Source organism: Enhydra lutris, unplaced genomic scaffold (assembly GCF_002288905.1).
Source record: "Enhydra lutris kenyoni isolate GAN:26980312 unplaced genomic scaffold, ASM228890v2 scaffoldscaffold5, whole genome shotgun sequence".
In the NCBI taxonomy this organism is placed as follows: Eukaryota; Metazoa; Chordata; class Mammalia; order Carnivora; family Mustelidae; genus Enhydra; species Enhydra lutris.
In genome coordinates, this window is record NW_019154089.1 from 14,192,181 (window position 1) to 14,212,706 (window position 20,526).

The 20,526-nt window shown below is 45.8% G+C and overlaps 1 protein-coding gene across 2 annotated transcripts; it reads left to right on the plus strand.

Annotated features, from left to right (window-relative positions):
* The first annotated feature begins 6,764 nt into the window (after positions 1-6,764).
* On the plus strand, positions 6,765-20,520 carry LOC111141076 (KIAA1191 ortholog). Of its 2 annotated transcripts, XM_022493407.1 has the most exons (9): positions 6,765-6,976; positions 8,038-8,153; positions 8,412-8,498; positions 10,885-11,063; positions 14,315-14,441; positions 16,533-16,657; positions 18,530-18,636; positions 18,825-18,967; positions 19,074-20,520. In XM_022493407.1, the coding sequence occupies exons 3-9, from the start codon at positions 8,471-8,473 to the stop codon at positions 19,280-19,282; spliced, it is 918 nt and encodes a 305-aa protein (XP_022349115.1). In that variant the 5' UTR covers positions 6,765-6,976; positions 8,038-8,153; positions 8,412-8,470; the 3' UTR covers positions 19,283-20,520. The 2 variants fall into 2 exon arrangements, with proteins under 2 accessions (XP_022349115.1, XP_022349117.1); XM_022493409.1 differs by lacking the exon at positions 8,412-8,498 and having other exon boundaries at positions 6,778-6,976.
* Positions 20,521-20,526: the final 6 nt, after the last annotated feature.

The window sequence follows — 20,526 nt, forward strand, 5'->3', positions numbered from 1 at the left end:
TTCAGGTTAAAATTCCTCAGTGGCTTCCCATCTCCACCAGGATAAGTACTACAAGTCGCTGATGATGGAGCAAGAAGGGCAGCAGGGAACTGACATTTAACCAACTAGACATCAACTGTACATTAGGCTTTGTTCTGGTGTAAAATATACTGCTGTGCAAACATTTGTCTGTCTCCATCTTCTGAGAATAGTTTTCCTAATGATTGAATTAACTGAAAACCTGCCATGTTTTTGGTTTTTTAAAAGATTTTTATTTTTTTATTTATCAGAGAGAGAGAGAGAGAGTGAGCACAAGCGCACAAGCAGACAGAGGCAGAGAGAGAAGCAGGCTCCCTGCCAAGCAAGGAGCCCGATGCGGGACTCGATCCCAGGATGCTGGGATCATGACCTGAGCTGAAGGCAGCGGCCCAACCGACTGAGCCACCCAGGCATCCTGAAAACCTGCTATGTTTACATGACACTTGGCATGAATAATTAGTCAGTAATAATTAGATCAGGCTGAACCAAGGAGACTGTTCCATGGGATTCTTAAATGTGGTACCCAGCATCTTGAGATCCATCTGTCTTGGGTGGATTAAGAAGTAAAACTTACCAGCTATAGGTAACCATTTTCCCCGCATTTAAAAGAAGAAGGCTTGAGGTCAAAGAGGCTGAGGTAGAGCAGGAAAGGCAAAGTCAGAAGGCAGAGCTGGAATCCTGGTGCCATTTGCATCCGTGGGTACTGTTATTCCTAAAGTCCAGGGTATATTTGTGTTCAACCCTTTTGTAATTCCTTCCTTCCTTCCTTCCTTGTCCGTCCATCCTTCCTTCCTTCCTTCCTTCTTCTCTCATCACTATCTGGGGAATCAAGTATGCCCCATCCACGGGGTGCAGTCAGTCACAAACAACATAGCATCCAACGAGGGGAACTGCTTTACAGTGAGAGGTGTAGGAGTGGCTCCCTGACCACGGCGTCCCCTGGTTATATCATGTGCCATGCTATTCAGGGATAGCCAGCTTCACAGAACACTGGCGTAACCTTCTGCTTTTCAGTTATTTATAACTTTGTCATGCCTTTTAGGGAATTTTCTGAACCTGGTCTTCCACTTGTTTATTTGGTCCTTGGCTATACCCACTCCGCTATTCACCCCAGCCTTTCAGGGCTTTATTTCATCTATAACATTTTTCATGTCTGGTTCTGTAGTTGGTTCCTTATAATTTCTCGTTTCCCCCTTCATCTTTCCAAAATCCTCTCTCTTCTTTTTTAGAGTGATATTTTAAATGCTTATTTTCATTCGTTGTCCTGCCAAGTCCATTAACTCTGGTGTGTTTGGATAAGGTAGTCCTGTATGGCATCTTTTCTCTCATTGGGTGTGTGCCCCTCAGGCATCTCTTATCTGCCCCTGTGAGCTCCTTTCCTCGGGGCCAGGACTAAGTGCCTGGGGGAGGTGGCATAGCCCAAGTGTAGTGTATTGCTGGTGAGTTGGGAAGGAGACTCTCTCGGGCACAGTCCGCACCCCTAATTCGTACTGTGCTGAGCAGACACCTGCATCTCTAGAGAAAGTCCTTGTTCCTCGCGGCCCAGGTAAGTCTCTTACTAATTCCCATTGCCATAACTTAGTGCTTAGGGTACAGGGAGAGGGAAGAGGAGTGGTGGGAGAGGCTGCAGAGGTGCCGGCCAGTTCACTGCACTGGAGTTTGTTACTGACTTCCCCACCCAGCCACTGCCTTCTCAGCCCTTGGTAACGGTGATAGGACTGGCCAAGGTCTGCCCAGTGCAAGGCAGGGAAGAAGTAAGGGTCTATCTGTCCGAGAACCAACAGGGCCTGATTCCCGTCTTGGAGCTCTGTCTTTGGCTCTGGGTTGCCATTGTCCACACCCAAGCCTAGCCTTTTGCTGATGGCCACGGGGCTGGTCTCTCTGATCTGCCAGCTTCCTTTTGATTCTCAGGTATCCCTGGATCTGGGGCTGGTTTGTGCTATCTGCCATCTGGTCAGCTTATCTCTGTCTTTTAAAAGAGAAAACCAACTTGAGAGAGGGGGTGGTTTCTCCAAGATCATTTAATGAATACATGAGGCAGCTACGATTTGAATCAGGTCTGTGTGTCTTGAAAACCATGCTCTTAATATGTTGTATCCCCCTGTATAGACCCTGGAATCTAGGTCCACTCATTTGATCAAACTCTTCTTCTGAAAAAGAAGGAAAACTTAAGGGATTGGCTTTGGAGTCTCTCACATGGGTCCTCGGTTGGATTTTAGGATGTTTCATTTTCACATAGATGAGCTCTTGAGTTGTTCATCATTTTAATTAATCGGCTCTTAATGTTTTTAAAATTATTAAATGTGTCAAACAAACATGTTCAGATACCCATGTATTGACGGAAACTTGAGAATTAACCTTTTGCTGTATTTTTTTATTAAAAAAATTTCAAGCATAAATGAGATGCTATTCCTATCTTCAGAGATAATCGTGATCTCCAAGTTGATGTGTATCATTCCCATTATGTTTTTATGCTTTTATTTTATTAACACATATCAAAACGTTTTTTGGTTTAATAATATACGTAAATGGTAATGTGGCATATTCTGATTGAATGGGAGCCGGCGCAGGTGGTGAAAAAATACACCCAAGGCAGAACCAGAGAGAGGAAGGTTGAATATACCGCAAGGGAGCAGAAGGCAGGACAGCAAAGGAGAGACTGTCTGCCATGAGGCGGTCATGAGGGGCTATAGTTAAAGGGCGGGGTGAAGAAGTAAGGGACTGTATGGAATTTTCCCTTTTTTTGTAGCCTCTGGAACTGCGCCTGGTTGTAATTAGTCAGTTAGGGCCTATGGTTATTTTGAGGTGGGTCGCTTGATGAGCCTGTTTCAGCTTGGTGGTCACTGTGGGCCCTTTTGCCTTGTTTATATTTCCACTGCTCAAACGTGTTGCCTAAAAGTGACCTCTACAGGGGTGCCTGGGTGTCTCAGTCAGTTGAGTGGCTGGCTCCTGATTCCGGCTCAGGTCATGATCTCAGGATCGTGGGATTGGCCCCACGTGGGTCTCCATACTCCGTGTTCAGTGAGGAGTCTGCTTGAGATTCTCTCCCTCTCCCTGTGCTCCCCACCCAGCACTCACGCTTGCGTGCTCTCAATCTAAATAAATAAATAAATAAATAAATAAAATCTTTAAAAAAAAAAGTGGCCTCTACTGGTAACATACTATTATCTTTGTTTAACACAACATAATGTTTTTGAGATTGAGCATGTTGATACCTGGAGATCTAGTTCATTCATTTCTAATGTTGTGTAGTATTCCCTTGCGTGACTATATCACAGTTTACTTTTTTATTTTTCTGTCGTCCAAATGTTTGCTCTCACGAACAGTGATGCAGTGAAGGTTGTTATAGGCGTCTCCTTGAGCACATTTGTGAGAACTTTTCTAAAGAATATTCTGGGAAGGGAGGCCTGGCTGGCTCAGTTGGTTAAGCATCTGCCTTTGTCTCATGATCCCCGGGTCCTGGGATCGAGCCCTGTGTTGGGCTCCCTGCTCAGCGGGGAGTCTGGTTCTCCCCCTCCTTCTCCCCCTTCCCTGCTTGTTCTGTCTGTCTCTCTAATAAATAAATAAAATCTTTAAAAAAAAGTCTTTAAAATAAAATAAAGTATAACCTCAGGAGTGGAATTGCTGTCATTCTGTTGCGCATTTTCAAAGTTAAGATTGCCAATTTGCTCTTCAGAACGGTTGTCCTAATTTGTAATCCATTCTAAGAACCTAATGCCTCTCTATTTCCCCATATTCTTGCCAACATATAGTATCATCAAACTTAAAATCTTTTGTAAATCTGACAGAAATGAACTTAAATTAAATCTCTTTGTTATTGGTATTTTTCACATTTGGAGTGAGGCTGAGCAACTTTTTATATACATATTTTAAGATTTTATTTATTTGACAGAGAGAGAGACAGTAGAGAGGGAACACAAGCCGGTGGGGGGGGTGGGAGAGGGAGAAGCAGGCTCCCACTGAGCAGGGAGCCTGATGCAGGGCTTGATCCCAGGACCCTGGGATCATGACCTGAGCTGAAGGCAGACGTTTAACTGACCGAGCCACCCAGGTGCCTCCCCAGATTTACTTGAATTTAATTACCCTTTAAAGACTTTATCTCTAAATACTGTTCTGTTCTGAGTCACCAGGGTTTGAGACTTCAACATGTGACTTTTGGGAGGACACAATTTAGCTCATAACAGGCAGGGACAGTGTCCTCTTTCCCAGTGTATCCCTTGTGCAGGGGCCATGCTCATCTCTTCTGTATCATTCCAATTTTTATATGTGTGCTGCTGAAGTGACATATCCTCCCCGGTGGATCTCATGCTATGAGCATCATGCCTGACGTTAAGTAAGACACAAGAACACTTTTTCTATTTAATTAACTGCTAACTGTGTGACATTGGCCTGGTTCTTCTATCCTCTGCACCTTAGTTGTGCCATCTGTAATAATACCAGGCTGGGGAAGTTGTTCTCTAAGGACCTTATTGAGAGTTGACACAACCTCCTTTAATTAATCTCTTCAGTGAAATCTTTCCCCCTCACCACTAGAGGGAGATGTGACTTCTAGTTTTTTTCTCTGTGGGTGGTGCCTTCAACCCTCCTGTCCCTGGGATACTAAAAGTGGAGGAGCTGAGGCCAAGGACACCGGGCAGCCAAGCCATCAGCAGGGGGTTCAGCCCTGGGCTTGAATTTCACCTCTGCCATTTCCTGGCTGAGGTATCTTTGCCAACGTTCCCTTGAGAGTGTTAGTTTTCTCTGCTGCTGAGTGGGCAATGGGAATGCCTCATCCATGATGATATGCGGGGCAGGCTTTCAGATGGAGCTAGCTCCCAGTCCAGAAACCCCAGAAATGCAAATGCCCCACTTGCTTCCTTCTCAATAAACAAGTTCCTGTCTGCTGATGGGTCATTGAGAATGTTGGCAAGTCTGTCTAAGGATTGGGCCTTTCTGAGGGCTTGGACTGGCCAGGGAGGGCAGATGTCCAGAGGAAGGCAGGCAGGCAGGTTCCGTCCTGCTGCCTGCCTCCTCCCCCATGAAGCAGGAATGTAAGATGCCTTGGCACAGGGCGCCTGGGTGGCTCAGTCGCTGAGCGTTTACCTTTGGCTCCAGTTATGGTCCCAGGGTCCTGGGATCCAGCCTCGCATAAGGTTCCCTGCTCAGCAGGAGGCCACTCCCCCTGCTTGTGTTCCCTCTCTATCAAATAAATAAATAAAATCGTAAAAAAAAAAAACAAGCTGATGCTTATCATTTATATAAGGGTGCAAAGTCCTGTTTCTCCCCCTTGACTGAAACGTGCCTTGTAGCCTATCCTATTGATGGAGGAGGGCAAGGGGACAGCTTTACTTCTGCAGAATGTAAAAAATTATAGCATATTTTAAAAGTTCCAGATTAACAAAAGTAACATTTTTAATTTTTAAAAACATTTTATTTATTTATTTTTGTGGGGGTTTTTGGTTTTGTTTTCTAAAAAAGATTTTATTTATTTATTTATTTGAGAGAGAGTGAGCGAGGGGGGTGGGAGGAACAGAGGGAGAACGACAAGCCTACTCTGCATGCAGGGCAGATCGGAGGCTCCATCCCACAACCCTGAGAACACGACCTGAATCCAAATCCAGACTTGGCTGCTTAGCTCACTGAGCCATGCCCAAAGTAACACTTTGTTTTCCCGAAGTAACACTTAACACACACAAAAAATCACACTGCAAATAAATAAATAAATAAAATAAAATAAAATAAAAAATCACACTGCAGTGTAATTGTGCTTTTCATAAGCTAATTCTAGAATCATAAAAGACTTGAATTCATGGTGCGCTCAAGCACTGTGGTTTGGTAATGGCACTCAAAGTTTAAAGTTGCAGGAACAAAGCCTGTGGGGCCTGCCAGTAGGCCCAGCAAAGGTCCCAGGCAGAGTCTAAACGAGAGATCCATCTTCAGTCCTCAGAGGCCCTCTGAGATGAGCCCTGACGGCAAGCTTTGGACGTGGGGTAGAAATGGGGATAGGGGTGCCTGGGTGGCTCAGTGGGTTGGGGCCTCTGCCTTCAGCTCAGGTCATGGTCTCAGGGTCCTGGGATCGAGCCCCGCATCGGGCTCTCTGCTAAGCGGGGAGCCTGCTTCCCCCTCTCTCTCTGTCTCCCTCTCTGCCTACTTGTGATCTGTGTCAAATAAATAAAATCTTTAAAAAAACAAAGAAACGGGGATAGATTTCTTTTTTCATCTTCTTTTACTTCCTCAACCTTGTTGTTTTGTCATATTTGTAAACACATTAGGGGGAAAAAAGATTTCTTCCTTCGGGATGTGACATTTGATATGTCATCTCTCCAAGTGTCACTTTCCTTAGTGTAAAAAGGAAATGATATTAGGACCACGTCACCGAGAGGAGAGCAGGTGCTCCTCGGTTGTGCTGTTAGTACGAACCCTGCCTAACCCAGCTGTTTCTGGAAGGGGGTGCCTGCTCACTTCACCTCTTCTCTGTCAAGTGAGGTCTTGTCTCTCTGGGCCTCAACTTCACCTCCGCGAAACGGGTTTGAGGGTGTCACTTAGCAGTGCCATCTCCATCTTCCTCAGCCTGTCGCGGACCAAGGCAGAGGATGGTGGTAAAGGGTGACCTTTCTTCAGGGAGTTGGCGGGTTCTACACCCGGAACTGTAGTCCTCCAACTCACCCTGCAAATGAAGTCGCGGAGCCTTCCCCACCTTGGACTACAGCTCCCAAAATGCCCCGAGGGCCTCTCGGGCCAAGTCTCGCGTGATGCGACGATACCTAGGAAGGCTTTACGGGAAGGCTGCCGGCTGGCCCGGCGGCCAGTGTTCCCTTGTTGGTATCTGGGGGCCTTCGGTATCGCCACGGGCATAACGCTGCCCACACCATGGCTTGGGTCCATACTGCGCCACAGCGTCTCGTGAGACGTGGGTCCTCAGAGCCTCTTTAGTGCCAGAGCTCGGGCCGCAGGCAGCCCCGCGGCGGCGGAGGAACAGGTAAACAGACGGAGGGGGCCTGGACCTCCTTGGGGCTCTGTCCTTCGAGCATCCGGAGGGGCGCATCTCTGGATCCTTCACCAAGGCGCCGACCCGGGGCCTCTCGGTCCCCCTCCCTTCTTCCCTCTCCAGGCGCAGAGCTCTGCCCGACTTCCCCTTGCTTCTCCTGCCCCGCCTTCTGGGGTCTCCCAGTGGGACTTCTCTCTACGGGTCCCCTTGCATCCCCTGTACCCGGCCTAGCGTCGACATCCTCAGACTGGCCTAGGCCGGGACCTCCTCGCCCTCACCCCCATGCCTCCGCCTTGCCCTGCACTCGGAGGACCTTCGGCTTGTGCCAGGGCCGGGCCTTAAATCTCCTTTTCCTTAGTCTCGCGGGGTGGGAGGGGGGTTGGGTCAGACCTGGCCTTTCAAATCCTGGTGGCTTTGTTCCGTATTCAGTGGAGTCGCGTGAGCTCTGCGGGGGAGTGGGAACCGGGAAAGGGAAGGGGAAGTGGAAAAGATGTATGTGGGTCGGAATGCTTCCTGGACCCGGAGGATGGCTGAACTTTGGTTTCTTCTATGCTCTTTAATGAAGAACTAACTAGTTTGTCCCCTGAACTTAATCAGGTGGAGGGACAGTGTTGCAAGCTGAAAAGCAAATAACTTGGCTTTTTCAGGGCTTTGTTTTAATACCCCTGAAAATGGGGGTGAAGCCACCGGCCTTGCAGATCGGCTACTTATCTGTGACCTTGGACAAATCACATGATCACATCTCCTAATTTTTAGTTGCCTTCTTTTAAAATTTTAGGGGATAAATAATACGTGCCTTGCAGAGTTGTTGCAAGGGTTAAAACAGAAGATAAGTGTTGCCTAAAACCCTTAGTAGTATTAGTGTTAGCAACAAAGAATGGATTTACCCATTATGGTAAATAGCATCTTACAGTTGGTTAAGTAAGCCTTAACTTACTTAAAAATGATGTGTGTAATCACTCCTGCAAGGTTGTGGGGAATACATGAAGGTAGGGAAGGTGTTTGGCAGACTCTGAAGGGCTATACCAATGCTAGTTGTTTGTCACTCTTAGAACCTCTGAAATGGATGGACTCTTCCTGAGCAGCTTTACTAATGTGCAGCAGCTGGACAATGTTCCTCGTTAATACCTGTCTGTCATCATAATCAACCATCACATCATTCACTCTGGTAAGGTGACCTTTCTACCACGTATAGTGTCTTTGTCATATCACAGGTGTTAAGATCAGCCACAGGTGAGACCTTTGATTTTCTCCTTAAAAAAATTTTTTTTAATCTCCTTTGGAATGTTTGTCACCCATTGGCTCTTTTATGTGTGATTCAACTGTGTAAACAAGCCATAAAACTCCGTGTGCCTGTCAGAAGGACAGCACTGGAGCTATTCTTCGGTGTTCACTGTAAGAAAATGCCCTTTGTTATTTTTATTAGGTGGCAGGGACTCAGCTCCGAATTCTATATAGAAAAAGCATCTGGATCCCAGTCTTTCAATGGCTTCGAGACAACCAGAAGTGCCTGGTAAACTTAATTCTTTTTGATAAAGTCTTACTTTGCCCTTAATGTTTTAAGCTAAATAGAAACCACTTTTTTTCCTCAACCGTGTGTAGTGGTTACTTTCTGCCACCAGGCAAGTATTTAAATCTAATAGATTGGCAGCATTTAAATATTATTTTATTAACCACCCAGACAGGGTATGAACCCAAACCCTAAACTGAAAGAGAACAGTCATTTCATACTTAAAGGTATGCCAGATTTGTCGTTTTCCTACAGATATCAAATAAGAATCCAGAATAAGTTGTGTAGTTCTTGTAATATGTACGTATTCATCCCTTTTTGGAGGGGATTGGGGGGTGGGCAGAGCAGAGGTCTGGGCAAAAAGTCTCCAGCCTGATTGAAAGACAGATTAAACTTGGCGAATTAGGAAAGTGCTCACGGTAACGTTTAATGAATCCCGGGTCTGTGTAGGGCAATACTTTCTGCGTTACTGAAGTCATTGATCCCTCCCAGGACTGTTTTAGTGGGAAGGGCCAGTGATTTTTAATGAAATCTGCATCGCTCAAATTTTGATTCTCAGTAAAGATAGCGCCTCTCTCTCAAGGTTGCTCTGAAGATAAGCATTACATACGTAGAAATGTGAGTTAAAAGTTAATGATGAATGTATATTTACTGCTCAGACCATTTTTTTGGTCTCTGTCTATAGGAGTATATTACCTACTGAATTTTAGCTGGCTTTATTATTTTTAGGAGGGCTGTCAGATGGCTGCTGGGAGGAGCCTTTAGGATGTTTCGAAATTGCTCCCAAATTAAGTGGATTAATAGAGGAGTTTTCCCCATGTCTCCTGATGTGTATCCATCTCTGGTTTTTGACATCATCCATTTGTGTTTTAGTTTGTCTTTCACTGTTGCTGTGGTTACCATAAACTCCCTGTAACCCCCTGGGCTGTAGGGTTGCGCTCAGAAGGTTAAAGCGTTGTAGTGTGGGGAGCATGGAGTATTGCATGTAGAATGTGAGCACTGGCTTAGATGTGTTATGCCGGGTGTCGCTTAAAACCTATGCTCAGTTTCCTGAGCTGGAAAATGGGAAGAATAACTGCTTACTGAGGATCAGGTAAGATGAGGGCTGTGGCTGGCCAGCAAGGAGGGGTATTTGGTAATCATTATTTGCTGTTCTTTGTTTTAATTGAGAGAATACAAATGTCATAAAATTCCCATTTAAAGTGAACAATTTCGTGATGTTTAGTATAGTCCCATGGTTGTACAACCGTCACCACCATCTAATTCCAGAACATTGTATCACTCCAAAAAGAAAAGCCTGTGCCCATTAACAGTGACTCCTTATCCGTCCCATCCCAGTTCTTGGCAACCACCAATTCTTTATTTCTATGGATTTGCTAGTAATTATGATTAATAGTAATAAAAATAATAGCTGCTTGTTCCCCTTGCTGTTTAAATGAAGTGTCTTTGCGGGTTTGGGACTTAGTGCCATTGAAGTTGATGCCTTCGAGAGTTACGGTATAATTTTAAGCAGGAAAACATGCTGAAGGCAGGATCTGGACTGATGTTCTGCTATAAAAGGATTAGCGGGCAAGCAAAATGAACTTTGCTCCCTGGTCTGGCAGAACTGAGAGTGCCCTTGAAGTGGGGTGCCTGCGTCACCGTGGGACATTCTGCCAGTCCTTTCCAGTGAACTGGAATGGCAGGAGCGCCTGCCAGTGTTCTGTGAGAGTGGTTGCCAACAATTTCAGTGAAGGAAATCGGCTCTGGTGTTTAAATCATACAGAATACTTGAAAGTAGAGGTGACACTGGACAGCAAATTGTTTTAAATATTTCTTGTAATAGCACTTTTGTTTTTGGGTTTTTGTTTTGTGTTTTGTTTTGTTTTGGTAGAGTTAGATAGGGAAGGCGGAAGATGTGCAATTGAGCCCCAGCTGGCTACTTTCTCGGTATGAGCTTTGGCAAATCACCTTATCTATAAAATGGGATCAACAACTTCATATCTTTAGTCCTGCTAAATTGTGAATTGAGAACCTTGGCATTGTGTGGGGTGGCTTCTGTGGCATAAAGAACACAAGCTTTGAAGTCAGATAGGTTTAGATTTTGATTCCAAACTGTACTTTGAAGTTGTATGAGTTTGCTCAAGTAAATTTAAATTAAACTTTGTTATTCTACTCCGTAAAAATGGATTAGGGCTTCTGAATGGGTAAAGTGGAGAATTCAAGGTGTCATTCATAAAGAAAGGACTTAGTACTGTTACTTTTCCTTGAGTGGATTAGCTATTCCAGAATGAGCTATGGCTCTGTCCAAGAATAAGAGTGTTTCAGAGCTTTCCTGCCTAGAGATGAATTTAAAGATATTAGCATGTTCAACTGCTGAACCTGTCCTGACAGGTATCTCTCTTCTTAGCTCTTGAGCCGAGTGGGCCTCTAGGCAAGATGTCCCTGCCCATCGGGATGTACCGCCGGGCATTCAGCTATGATGATGCCCTCGAGGACCCTACACCCATGACTCCTCCTCCGTCGGACATGGGCAGCATCCCCTGGAAGCCAGTGATTCCAGAGCGCAAGTATCAGCACCTCGCCAAGGTATCTGATGCCACTGACTGCTTCTGGCAAGCCCGACCTCTTTGTTTTCCTTCCTTGGCTCTAGAAGCCTTCAGTGGCTCTGGCCCTCATAGAATTGGGCGGTCACCAATTCTTGTATGTTTTCAGTGCCTCAACTGGCGTTGGTGGGCCTTTTTTTTTCTTGTGAATTCAAATGAGAATGGTCATGTCTGCTATCTGAGACTCTTCTGTGTCATCCCTCTGCCGGGTGATCCAAACATGTGAATTATTTAAGATTTCTTGCACTTACTGAGTATCTTACGCCTCTAAGTCTGGTGTCACACTGCTCGTTGCCTGACATGTTTATAGTCCCCATTCTGTTCTTTCACCCCTCTTCCCACTCCAGCGGCTTGATAAGTGGTATCTTTTAAGTCTCAGCTCAGACGTCTTTTCTGTGAGGGTTTTCTTCCATCCTCCCAATAAGACTACTACCTCTCCCTTTGAGCTCTTCCCTATACCACAGACCCTTGTTGTAATCTCTACATTATTTTATCACCTCTCATTAGCTTTTTGAGGTCAGGGCCATGGCCCATTTTGTACTCCCATTGGCAGTACCTAACAGAGGACCTGGCATAAAGTGGGTTTCCAAAAAAAAATCTTCACTGGGTGACTGGGGGGAAATTGGCTCTTTTCTGAACACATGCTGTGCTTTTCTTCATGCTGTTCCTCCTGCCTCAGATGCCTCTTCCCACCGCCATCTTCCGTAAAAGCTTCTTTTTTCGGGTAACTGGGTGGCTCGGTTGGTTAAGAGTCTGCCTTTGAGTCAGGTCATGATCCCAGGGTCCCGGGATCCATCCCAGGGGTGTCTGCTTCTCCCTCTGCATTCCGCTTTCCTGCTTATGCTCTCTCTCTCTCTCTCTCTCAAATAAATAAATAAATAAATAAATAAATAAATAAATAAATAAATAAAATCTTTAAAAAAAAAAAAGCTGCATCTTTCCTAAGGCCCACCCCCACACACACCCCGAATTGCACCTTGATCTGCTCTCCAGCGCTTTTGTGCAGTTTGGCTTTATAGGTTCTCACATGCTCGTGGCAGACTTGCTTCCTGACTGCAGGGCTGTGTGTCTCCCTCACCTCTGACTCTCCAGCCACCAAGCATGCCTGAATAAACTAGACCTGCCAAGTTTGGCGAGGCCATTTAACCTGCAGCTAGTTTCACTGAACTCATTGAGCCCTGTGACAGCTCAGGGCATGGCAGGAAGTACACAGTAACCAGCTGCTCAAGCAGACCTGGGTGTGAGTCCCCTAAGGGACTGTGTACTAGCAATGACCTTGGGGACACAGCTTCGCCCCTGAGTCACAGGGTTTTTCATCTGAGAGCTGAGAATACTTTATGGCATGGACGTGTTATGGGGATTACATAGAAGAGGATTAGAAAGCTTGACATACTGGGTGTGTAGCTGGTAGTGTGACTCCTGGCTCCTTGCTAAACTTTCACTCGGTAGAGCTGTATTTAATCCTTCCTTTCCAATGAGGCCCCCTTCCCTTGCGCATGAAGCTCTCAAAATAGGGAGCTTCTTTCTACGAAAGCATCCCCTACAGCTCTGGGGGAAGTTTTCCGGATCAGTTATCTACCTAAATCTGACCCAGTCATTTGTTGAAGAGAAACCATTTAGTGTTGAAAGTCCAGGTAGCACTAAGGAGAAGGGGCCTGGCAGCCTGGCTGCGAGACCAGAGCAGCAGACTCAAGGGACAAGGGCAGAAAACAAGCATGACTTCTTCCTTTTTTTCCCTAAAGATTTTATTTATTTATTTTAGAGAGAGAGGCACGAGTGGGGAGAGGGGCAGAGGGAGAGTGTGTTTCAAGCAGACTCAGTGCTGATGGAGCTGGACTTGGGGCTTGATCTTGTGATCCCGAGACCATGACCTGAGCCGAAACCAAGAGTCAGATGCTTAAGCGACTCAGCCACCCAGGCGCCCCAAGCATGGCTTCTCAGAGTGCTTTGGCGGAGCACACCCATTTCATGGTAAAGGCTGCTGCTTATTCCACTGGGCAAGGGATGGGCTTCCAGTTTTCTCTCGTGCCCTAGCTGGAACCGTTGACAGTTTGGAACAGCTGCTCTCTCAAAGGAAAGCTTGGCTTGACTCATTACATGCATTCTTTCATTTGTCCTGATGCTCCATTCCCAAACTCAACCATGCTACAAGTAAGGAAGCAGAGATCCCTTTTACTCAAGTAGGGTTACAGCTAAAAGATGTAAATCCTATTTTGTAACAGGGTTGCAACATTTCAGTACTTTCTTCTGCTGTCCTCCTTTTGGACCATCTTTCTCCTCAGTTCCTTTGGAGAAGCAGAGAACAGAATAAACACAGTTTTTTTCCCCTGCTACTCCTGAGCCTGGTGTCCAGTGTTTAGATGACAGAAGGTGCTATGTCTCAGCCCTCTCATGTGAAAGATTGGGAGCTACTTAGATGATGATGATGATGATGATGATTATCATTATTTTGGTTTGTTTTAAAAGACCATTACTTGAACCTTTTGATCTTGGGGACCAGCAGCATTAGCATCACCTGCGAATTTGTTAGAAACATGAATTCTTGAGCTGCATCCTCCCCCCGCACCGAATCAGCTCTGGGCTGCGGCCAGCAGTCTGTTTAACAAGTCCTCCTGTGGGATTTTGATGCTCAGCAAACTTTGAGAACCACTTAGTAAATGCAGTGTTGAAGCAAAAGCCAGACCTGGTACATGGTCAGGGCTTAGTAATAAGAGTTTCTTCTGCATTCTTAGGGACACAGTAGTATAGGATATTGGACAGACAGGGGCTGGGAAGGTAGTAGACCTCAGAGTTTCAAATTCTGGCTTTCCCACATTTATAGATTCACACTGTGCGTATAATGTCTTTATGTGTTGTCACTTAAGATAATACCTATGTAATTAGGTGGAGACAGCCAACCCCCCTTCAGATAATTTCCTTATGTATCAGATGAAAGGTAGTTCAGTACTTTTTTTTTTTTTTTTAAAGATTTTATTTACTTATTTGACAGAGAGAGAGAGAGAGAGAGAGATTACGAGCAGGCAGAGGGGAGGGGAAGCAGGCTCCCCGTTGAGCAGAGAGCCCCATGTGGGACTCAATCCCAGGACCCTGGGATCATGACCCGAGCTGAAGGCAGAGGCTTTAACCCACTGAGCCACCCAGGCACCCTAGTTCAGTACTTCTTCCCCAAAGGAGTAAATCTGGTTGTGTGACTCCCCTGCCCAGCTTAAGCGCCTCCTTACCTCTCTTGAACAGGCGGAGGAAGGGGAGGCCAGTGTCTCCTCCCCTGCCGTGACCCTGTCATCGGCCACTGACGGCGCGGACAAGGCCCCTGTGGTGAAGGCTAAAGCAACTCATGTCATCATGAACTCTCTGATAACAAGTAAGCACTTTGCATCCTCAGAATAGAGGGCCGTGGGGGTGGGAGGAGTTGGGGCTTCCTGCAAGCTGGCTCTGGGGAATGGCATAGTGTCTGCGCCTTTGCATGGCATGGCCTGACAGCCTGGTGCTTGTCGGCGTGGTCGCTGACGCGCTGGTGCTGGAGATGCATTTAGGTGGAAGATTGGCTCAATATGAAACATCTCGGTTAATTTAGGTTCCCTCCCGTTGCTCTGTCGGTGACGGTCTTATTTTCCCGTATGTGTTAGTGTGGCATTGGACAAGTGACTTAACTCTTGAGGCTCTTTCCCTCTCCATGAAATAAGGAATCTGGTGCTTGGTGGCTGGGAGCCACTGCCATGACTCCCAGTCCGTCCTGGAGAAGGAGACACACCGTAGCATCTCCCACCTGCCCTGCCTGCACTACTACTTCTTCTTCTTCTTTTTTTATTTTTTTTTTTGTTTGTTTAATTGAAAGGCTCCAAGTTGTTTCTCTTTCTGAACCTGAGGCAAGTTTGGTGCCTCAAGCGTCTTTAGCCTTAAGAACGTGTGGTTTGCGGTTCTAATGAGACCAGGAATAAGAGAGCTTGCTTTTCTTTTTCTTCCCTTTTTTTTTTCTTCCTCTCTTTTAAAACCTTGTAACAAATTAAGGGAACTTGTCAGTTGTGGAGGGCGCTTCTGGAGGCTGTGGGAAGTTACCATCTATCAGATGCACAGCCCTGCCTGTCCGCACTAGCTCGCACGGCACGTGGAGGTGCTTTAGTTGGCTCAGTTACCAGGTCGGAAGCTCTTGTTCATCCGCTCCAGGAGGGCATCTGCTCGTCTCGGGCAGTTCTGGAGCATTCACTGAAGAACTGAGAGTCCAGACTCTTACTCACTCTTGTTTTTTCCAACATAAAGGACCGTTGGACTTGGCAGATAACTCCCTGTGTGTTGCCGGCTTGAGGACATATTGCGGCAGGGCTCGAGAGCTCAGCCTGCGCTCTCTTAGCACAGGGTCACTCGGTCATTGAAAACACTGTCCCTCACTGTACGGAATGTGCTGGCAGCCCAGTGTGCTGTGTCACTCAGACACTTGCCTGGTCTCGTCGCTTCCACTTTTAAACGTATTTTATACGGTCACAGGTAGAGTAGACATACCATCCTATTTTTCTTAACTAATATTTCCATGAACTTGGTTGCTCTGATCTTAAATTAAAAACAAAACAATAACTTGAATTTAAAATCCTGGTACTCATTAAATCCTTTCCTGCTTTTTACATCTTTAGGTGGCTACCTGGTAAGACTGGAAAACATCTTTATGTATTTTTTCCCTTTGCTTCGATTTCTAATGATCATAAAAGAGTTCCTTAGGAGGGGAATGACTAAGTCATAAAGGACATCTAGCATCTAGGCTTTGGGTCCACAGCCGCCACATTCCTGTGTGAAGGGGTGGATTACGTAGTGTGGGTGCCGTGGAAGCAAAATTGCAGCTGTCCGCCATTCCACACGCTCACTGACTTACTGGTGCGCTGTCAGGCCAGACTGAGCTAACACTGAGTTCGGCCCGTCTGTTACGCCAGGTGCTAGGATGGCAGAGCGCATACGTGAGAAACGTTGGCCAGTTCAAGGCATGTTCTCTGTGGTTTGGATCTCCTTGTCATGTTGGTGCCACGCAGCCGAAATGTGGCCCGTTTCTCTTTGGTGGAAGTCTGGGTGTGGGTGGTGAGTTGAAGCTGAGGAAGCTTTGCGCTTGGAGAACTTGGACTTTCCGGAATGTCAGCTGCCTTCTCCATGCTGCGTTTCTCAGTACAAAGAAAATATCAGTGCACACATAAAGGAGGGTGAGGAGTATTTCCCTGGAGGTTACCTGACACTCCCTTTAGGAGTAACCTGTTCTTAGCATGGTGTAAGGGAGGGCTTCCTTCTTGTTAGAGAACTTTTGTACGAGGTTCAGCATTTCTGCTGTGATGCTTGTCTGGGGGACCCGTCTTCCTCAGGTGGTCCGTGTGGTTGGTCTCTTGCTTCTGGGGAGAAGAGTGGCTATCTGTGTTGAACTCCCCCAGTTTGTGGTGGGAGGGGGGATGGGTATGACCATCATCTCCTCTGTTCCCAGAACAGACCCAGGAGAGCATTCAGCGTTTTGAGCAGCAGGCAGGGCTGAGCGATGCTGGCTACACACCCCACAAGGGCCTTACCACCGAGGAGACCAAGTACCTTCGAGTGGCAGAAGCGCTCCACGTAAGCTTGTTTCTTAGGAACTTTAAAAAAGCCCTCCCTGTTCATAGCTTGAGGTGCGGCTGAAGCTTAGACGTTACGGGCTCGCTTAGCTGGGGGATGTGGAGAGCAGTGGAAAGAATTAGGCGAGCAGTTCAGATCTGGTTTAGTCTCACCGTGGGGGTGCTTTCTGGTTGAAAGCTCCAGGGCTCTTAGTCTGTGGTTTCCGCTTACCTGTCTATAAAGTGAGGGGATCTGCCTTGTTTCCTTATGGTTAGGAGGAGCAGCTGAGACTTGGAGCGTATACGTATGCTGCGTGTGAGCTCGTTAGGGCCCACAAAGTGGGTACTTGGTGTATCAGAGTGACCAACTTTGAGGGAGAAAGGAGAACCAGGTAATGTTAACAGAGGTAACACTTTAGCGGGAAAGGAAGATCATGCTCTGTGTTTCCTTTTTACAAAATTAAAACCAGATGTAGAATGGAAATGTTCCTGCCTTTTCATTTCCAAAATTGTAAACGAGTGAAGAATGATTTTTGGTAAGGTTAATAACGACCAAGCAGTCGATGGATGACATAGTTTCAAGGCATTTTCTGTTGCGGAATGCCAGTTGGTACTTCATAGTGACCTGTGAGGCACTTGCGTTCACTCAATCTTTGTATTGATCCTGGAGGGAGATACTATTATTTATATCTTATAAATGCAGAGACCAATCCAAGGTCATATATTTAACCAGTCATAGTACTAGAACTCAGGTCTCCTGTTTCCCTATTTCCTGGTGTTTTTCTCCCCATATTCCAAAGTCGTCTGAGAGTCTGGCTCCTGAAGGGGCTCCCAATACACAATACATTGCAGGCTCTGCAGTAATACGGATCTGGTGGCCCACGGCCAAGGATAGAAGACATTGTGGACTGTTTGCATTTCACAGTGAGCATCTCAGATGATTCTTTGCATTCTAAGTTTAAAAACCACTGCCGCAGGGGATCAAGGTTGGGTTGGTGACCAGCTCAATCTCTCAGACAAGACAAACTTCTGGAGAGGGGCACTCTCAGTCTTTGAGAACTTCGCAGGAGAGGTGTGAGTCAGAATTCCTCAGTTGGGCAGTTCACTCTGTATAATGGTAGAGTTGACTTTGGCTCATTTTCTGCATCTTGGCCACACGAGTAGAACATGAGGATGGCTGAAATGCCAGCTCACGTAAATTGTCATGGTGTATGTTTGAGAGTATTTAGACATGTTCATTTGTTTGAAATATAGCTTGGGCTTACTAGACATGGAGCACAGAGACAGTGGTGGGGGGGCTTGATCTAGAAGAACTGAGAGGTTGATTTGTCTCTCTCTTTCTAGACAGCCAGTCTGTATGTCAGAGGCATGTTTACAATGCCCAGGGAACCCAGAGTCACTGGCTGTGGGAGGGAAGAGGGAGAGAAGGGGACAGGCACCACAGAGAAAGCATTTAGCTGGAGAGGAATAGCATGCCTGAGTCTTCTTGGCTTTAAGACACTGGGAAGGTCAGTGCTTGTACCTGGTAGGAGCAGCCTAAGAGCTCAAGGCCCTACTTAAAAGGCCTGCAAAGTCTTTAGCTTGAGTTCTGGTTCTTCCATTTACTGGGCAAGTATGGAAAAATTACTTCTCCAAAAGTAAAAGCTCTAGTGTGATATTTAGTACAGAGCTGTTTGAGATATGTTGTAGAATGAATAGATTTTCTTAAAGATGGAATTTTGTCTAGTATGGCAAAATCAAGGAATATCTGTTCTATAATCCAAAATTATTCTACGTACTAATGTGGTTCCTTTTGCCTGAAGTTGAAGTGTGAACCAAGTTATTTACACCCAAAGGAGCTATTTTATATTTGCTTTCATTTTAAAAGAGTTTCTCTTCTTACCCATCTGGACAGAAACTAAAGCTACAGAGTGGAGAGATAACGAGAGAGGAGAAGCAGCCCGCCTCAGCCCAGTCCACCCCAAGCAGCAGCCCCCACCCTTCCCCTAAGCAGAAGTCCAGGTGAGCCCTTCTCATGAGCCTCCTGAGCTGCAGTGTGCTTCTAGAAAAGCCAGTGCTGCATACAAAAGTGGACTTTAAGCCTAGTGGTTTCAGGGGAAGAGGTCGGTGGAGTTCTGTCTCTCAGCACGAAACGCTTCTAGAGGCATAGGAAGAGGATATAACGATATGCCTTATTCTTTGTCTTCCAGAGGCTGGTTCAATTCTGGTCCTTCCACAGCCTTACCTGGCCCAAATCCTGGCACCATGGATTCTGCAGGTGGGGACAAGGACAAAAACTTGGCAGATAAATGGAGCCTCTTTGGACCAAGATCCCTCCAGAAGTCTGATTCAGGTAATGCAGCTCCTTCCAAAAACACCCACGTGGATGGCATTTTACCATGTCCATTGGGGGTTGCCTACTAATTTGAAATAATTTGCTTTTTGGTTTACTTCTTTAGGAGGTTTTGCCACCCAGGCTTACAGAGGAGCCCAGAAGTCTTCTCCAATGGAGCTGATCCGTGTCCAGGCCACCCGAATGGCCGAAGATCCAGCAACCTTCAAGCCACCAAAGATGGACATCCCAGTGATGGAAGGGAAGAAACCACAGGCACGGACCCATAATCTCAAACCCCGTGACTTAAATGTGCTCACACCCACTGGCTTCTAGAGCTCTTTGTATTCCAGGGACTCTGGATAGAGGGTATCTTGTATCCAACTCCCCTTTTACCTTGGCTTTGACATAGGAAAGGTTTTTGTTTTTTTTTTTCTTTTAAAACCTCTTAAACCAACGCTAGCTGGAGATATACTTGGTTTTTGAGAAATGGTAGTGCAAAGCTTATCCTTGTGTGGAAGAAACCATGTTATATGGTGTAAAGTTAAATAATCCTGGCAGTGATGTATGGGGGATCTCATTACTCATTTTTGTATCATTTACCTTAGACAAGAACTTTGATCATTGTTTACTAGGTAAATAACATTCGTGTTGTTCCGGAACTGAGGTTTCTTAACTTCTTTACCACTGTAAACATGTGCGTGGCCTAGTCATGGAGTAGAGCTGTGCCCGAACTAGCTGAGACTTTGACCCTCTTGACTGTGCACTTCTGTATGTCTTCTTCTGTGTCTTGTCAGCTGGGGGACCTGAGGTCTGTTTGGTGGCCAGACTTGGCAGGGACCCCCCCCCCTTCCTGGGCCAGAACTGGAGCATTCTTGTGTTTGGTAGCCTTTCAGGTCACTTCGCCTATAGCCACTTCTTACAAGAGCACTTCTGGCCAGTGCTATTGGAGGGATGCTTCGTTTTTCTGTATCACAGAATAAACACTAGTCTTGCATATCCTATTTTGCACTTTTAAAATGAAAATAATTTATCTCCAATTTGATTGAAAACTTCCTAAGGAAGAAAATTCAGTCTACTGGTTTAGATAAATAGATGTTAAACTTTTTTCAAGTTGCACAAGGCGGCACCTACATTTAGATGGTAGTCTTGAGGTTCACGTGAAACTACCGTCACCCTATTTTGATTTTCTTGTTCAGGTCAGGCATAAAACTTTTTTTTCTGGGAAGTGCAAGAATTTAAAATTTTTCTGTATGAAATCATTGCCCCCAATAAAGAGCTGCATACTTCTATAAATACGTAAGTTACTGAGGGAAGGAACTAAGGAAGCCACTTTATTTCTCTTCACCATGTATGTATTCAGTCATTGTCTTAAATGCGGTCTCAAATTCCCACTGTTGTTTTTTTTTTGGATACTATCATGTCTACATAAGGAGCTGAGCTGACCTCTCCATAGGGAAGCCCTGGCGTCTAAAATGATCAGAATAATTAACTTATTTGTGTCTTCTGTTATGCTTGTATCTCTTATTTGTTTTGACAATAAACAAACTTCTTAAACTGCTTTCTCAAACGTGGATAGC

Bases quoted from the DNA above. Each gene is read 5' to 3' on its own strand.
- LOC111141076 (XM_022493407.1), top strand. From the start codon at position 8,471: ATGGCTTCGAGACAACCAGAAGTGCCTG. The intron at 8,499-10,884 runs GTAAACTTAATT...CTCTCTTCTTAG, and splicing joins GAGACAACCAGAAGTGCCTG to CTCTTGAGCCGAGTGGGCCT. The intron at 16,658-18,529 runs GTAAGCTTGTTT...CCATCTGGACAG, and splicing joins GAGTGGCAGAAGCGCTCCAC to AAACTAAAGCTACAGAGTGG.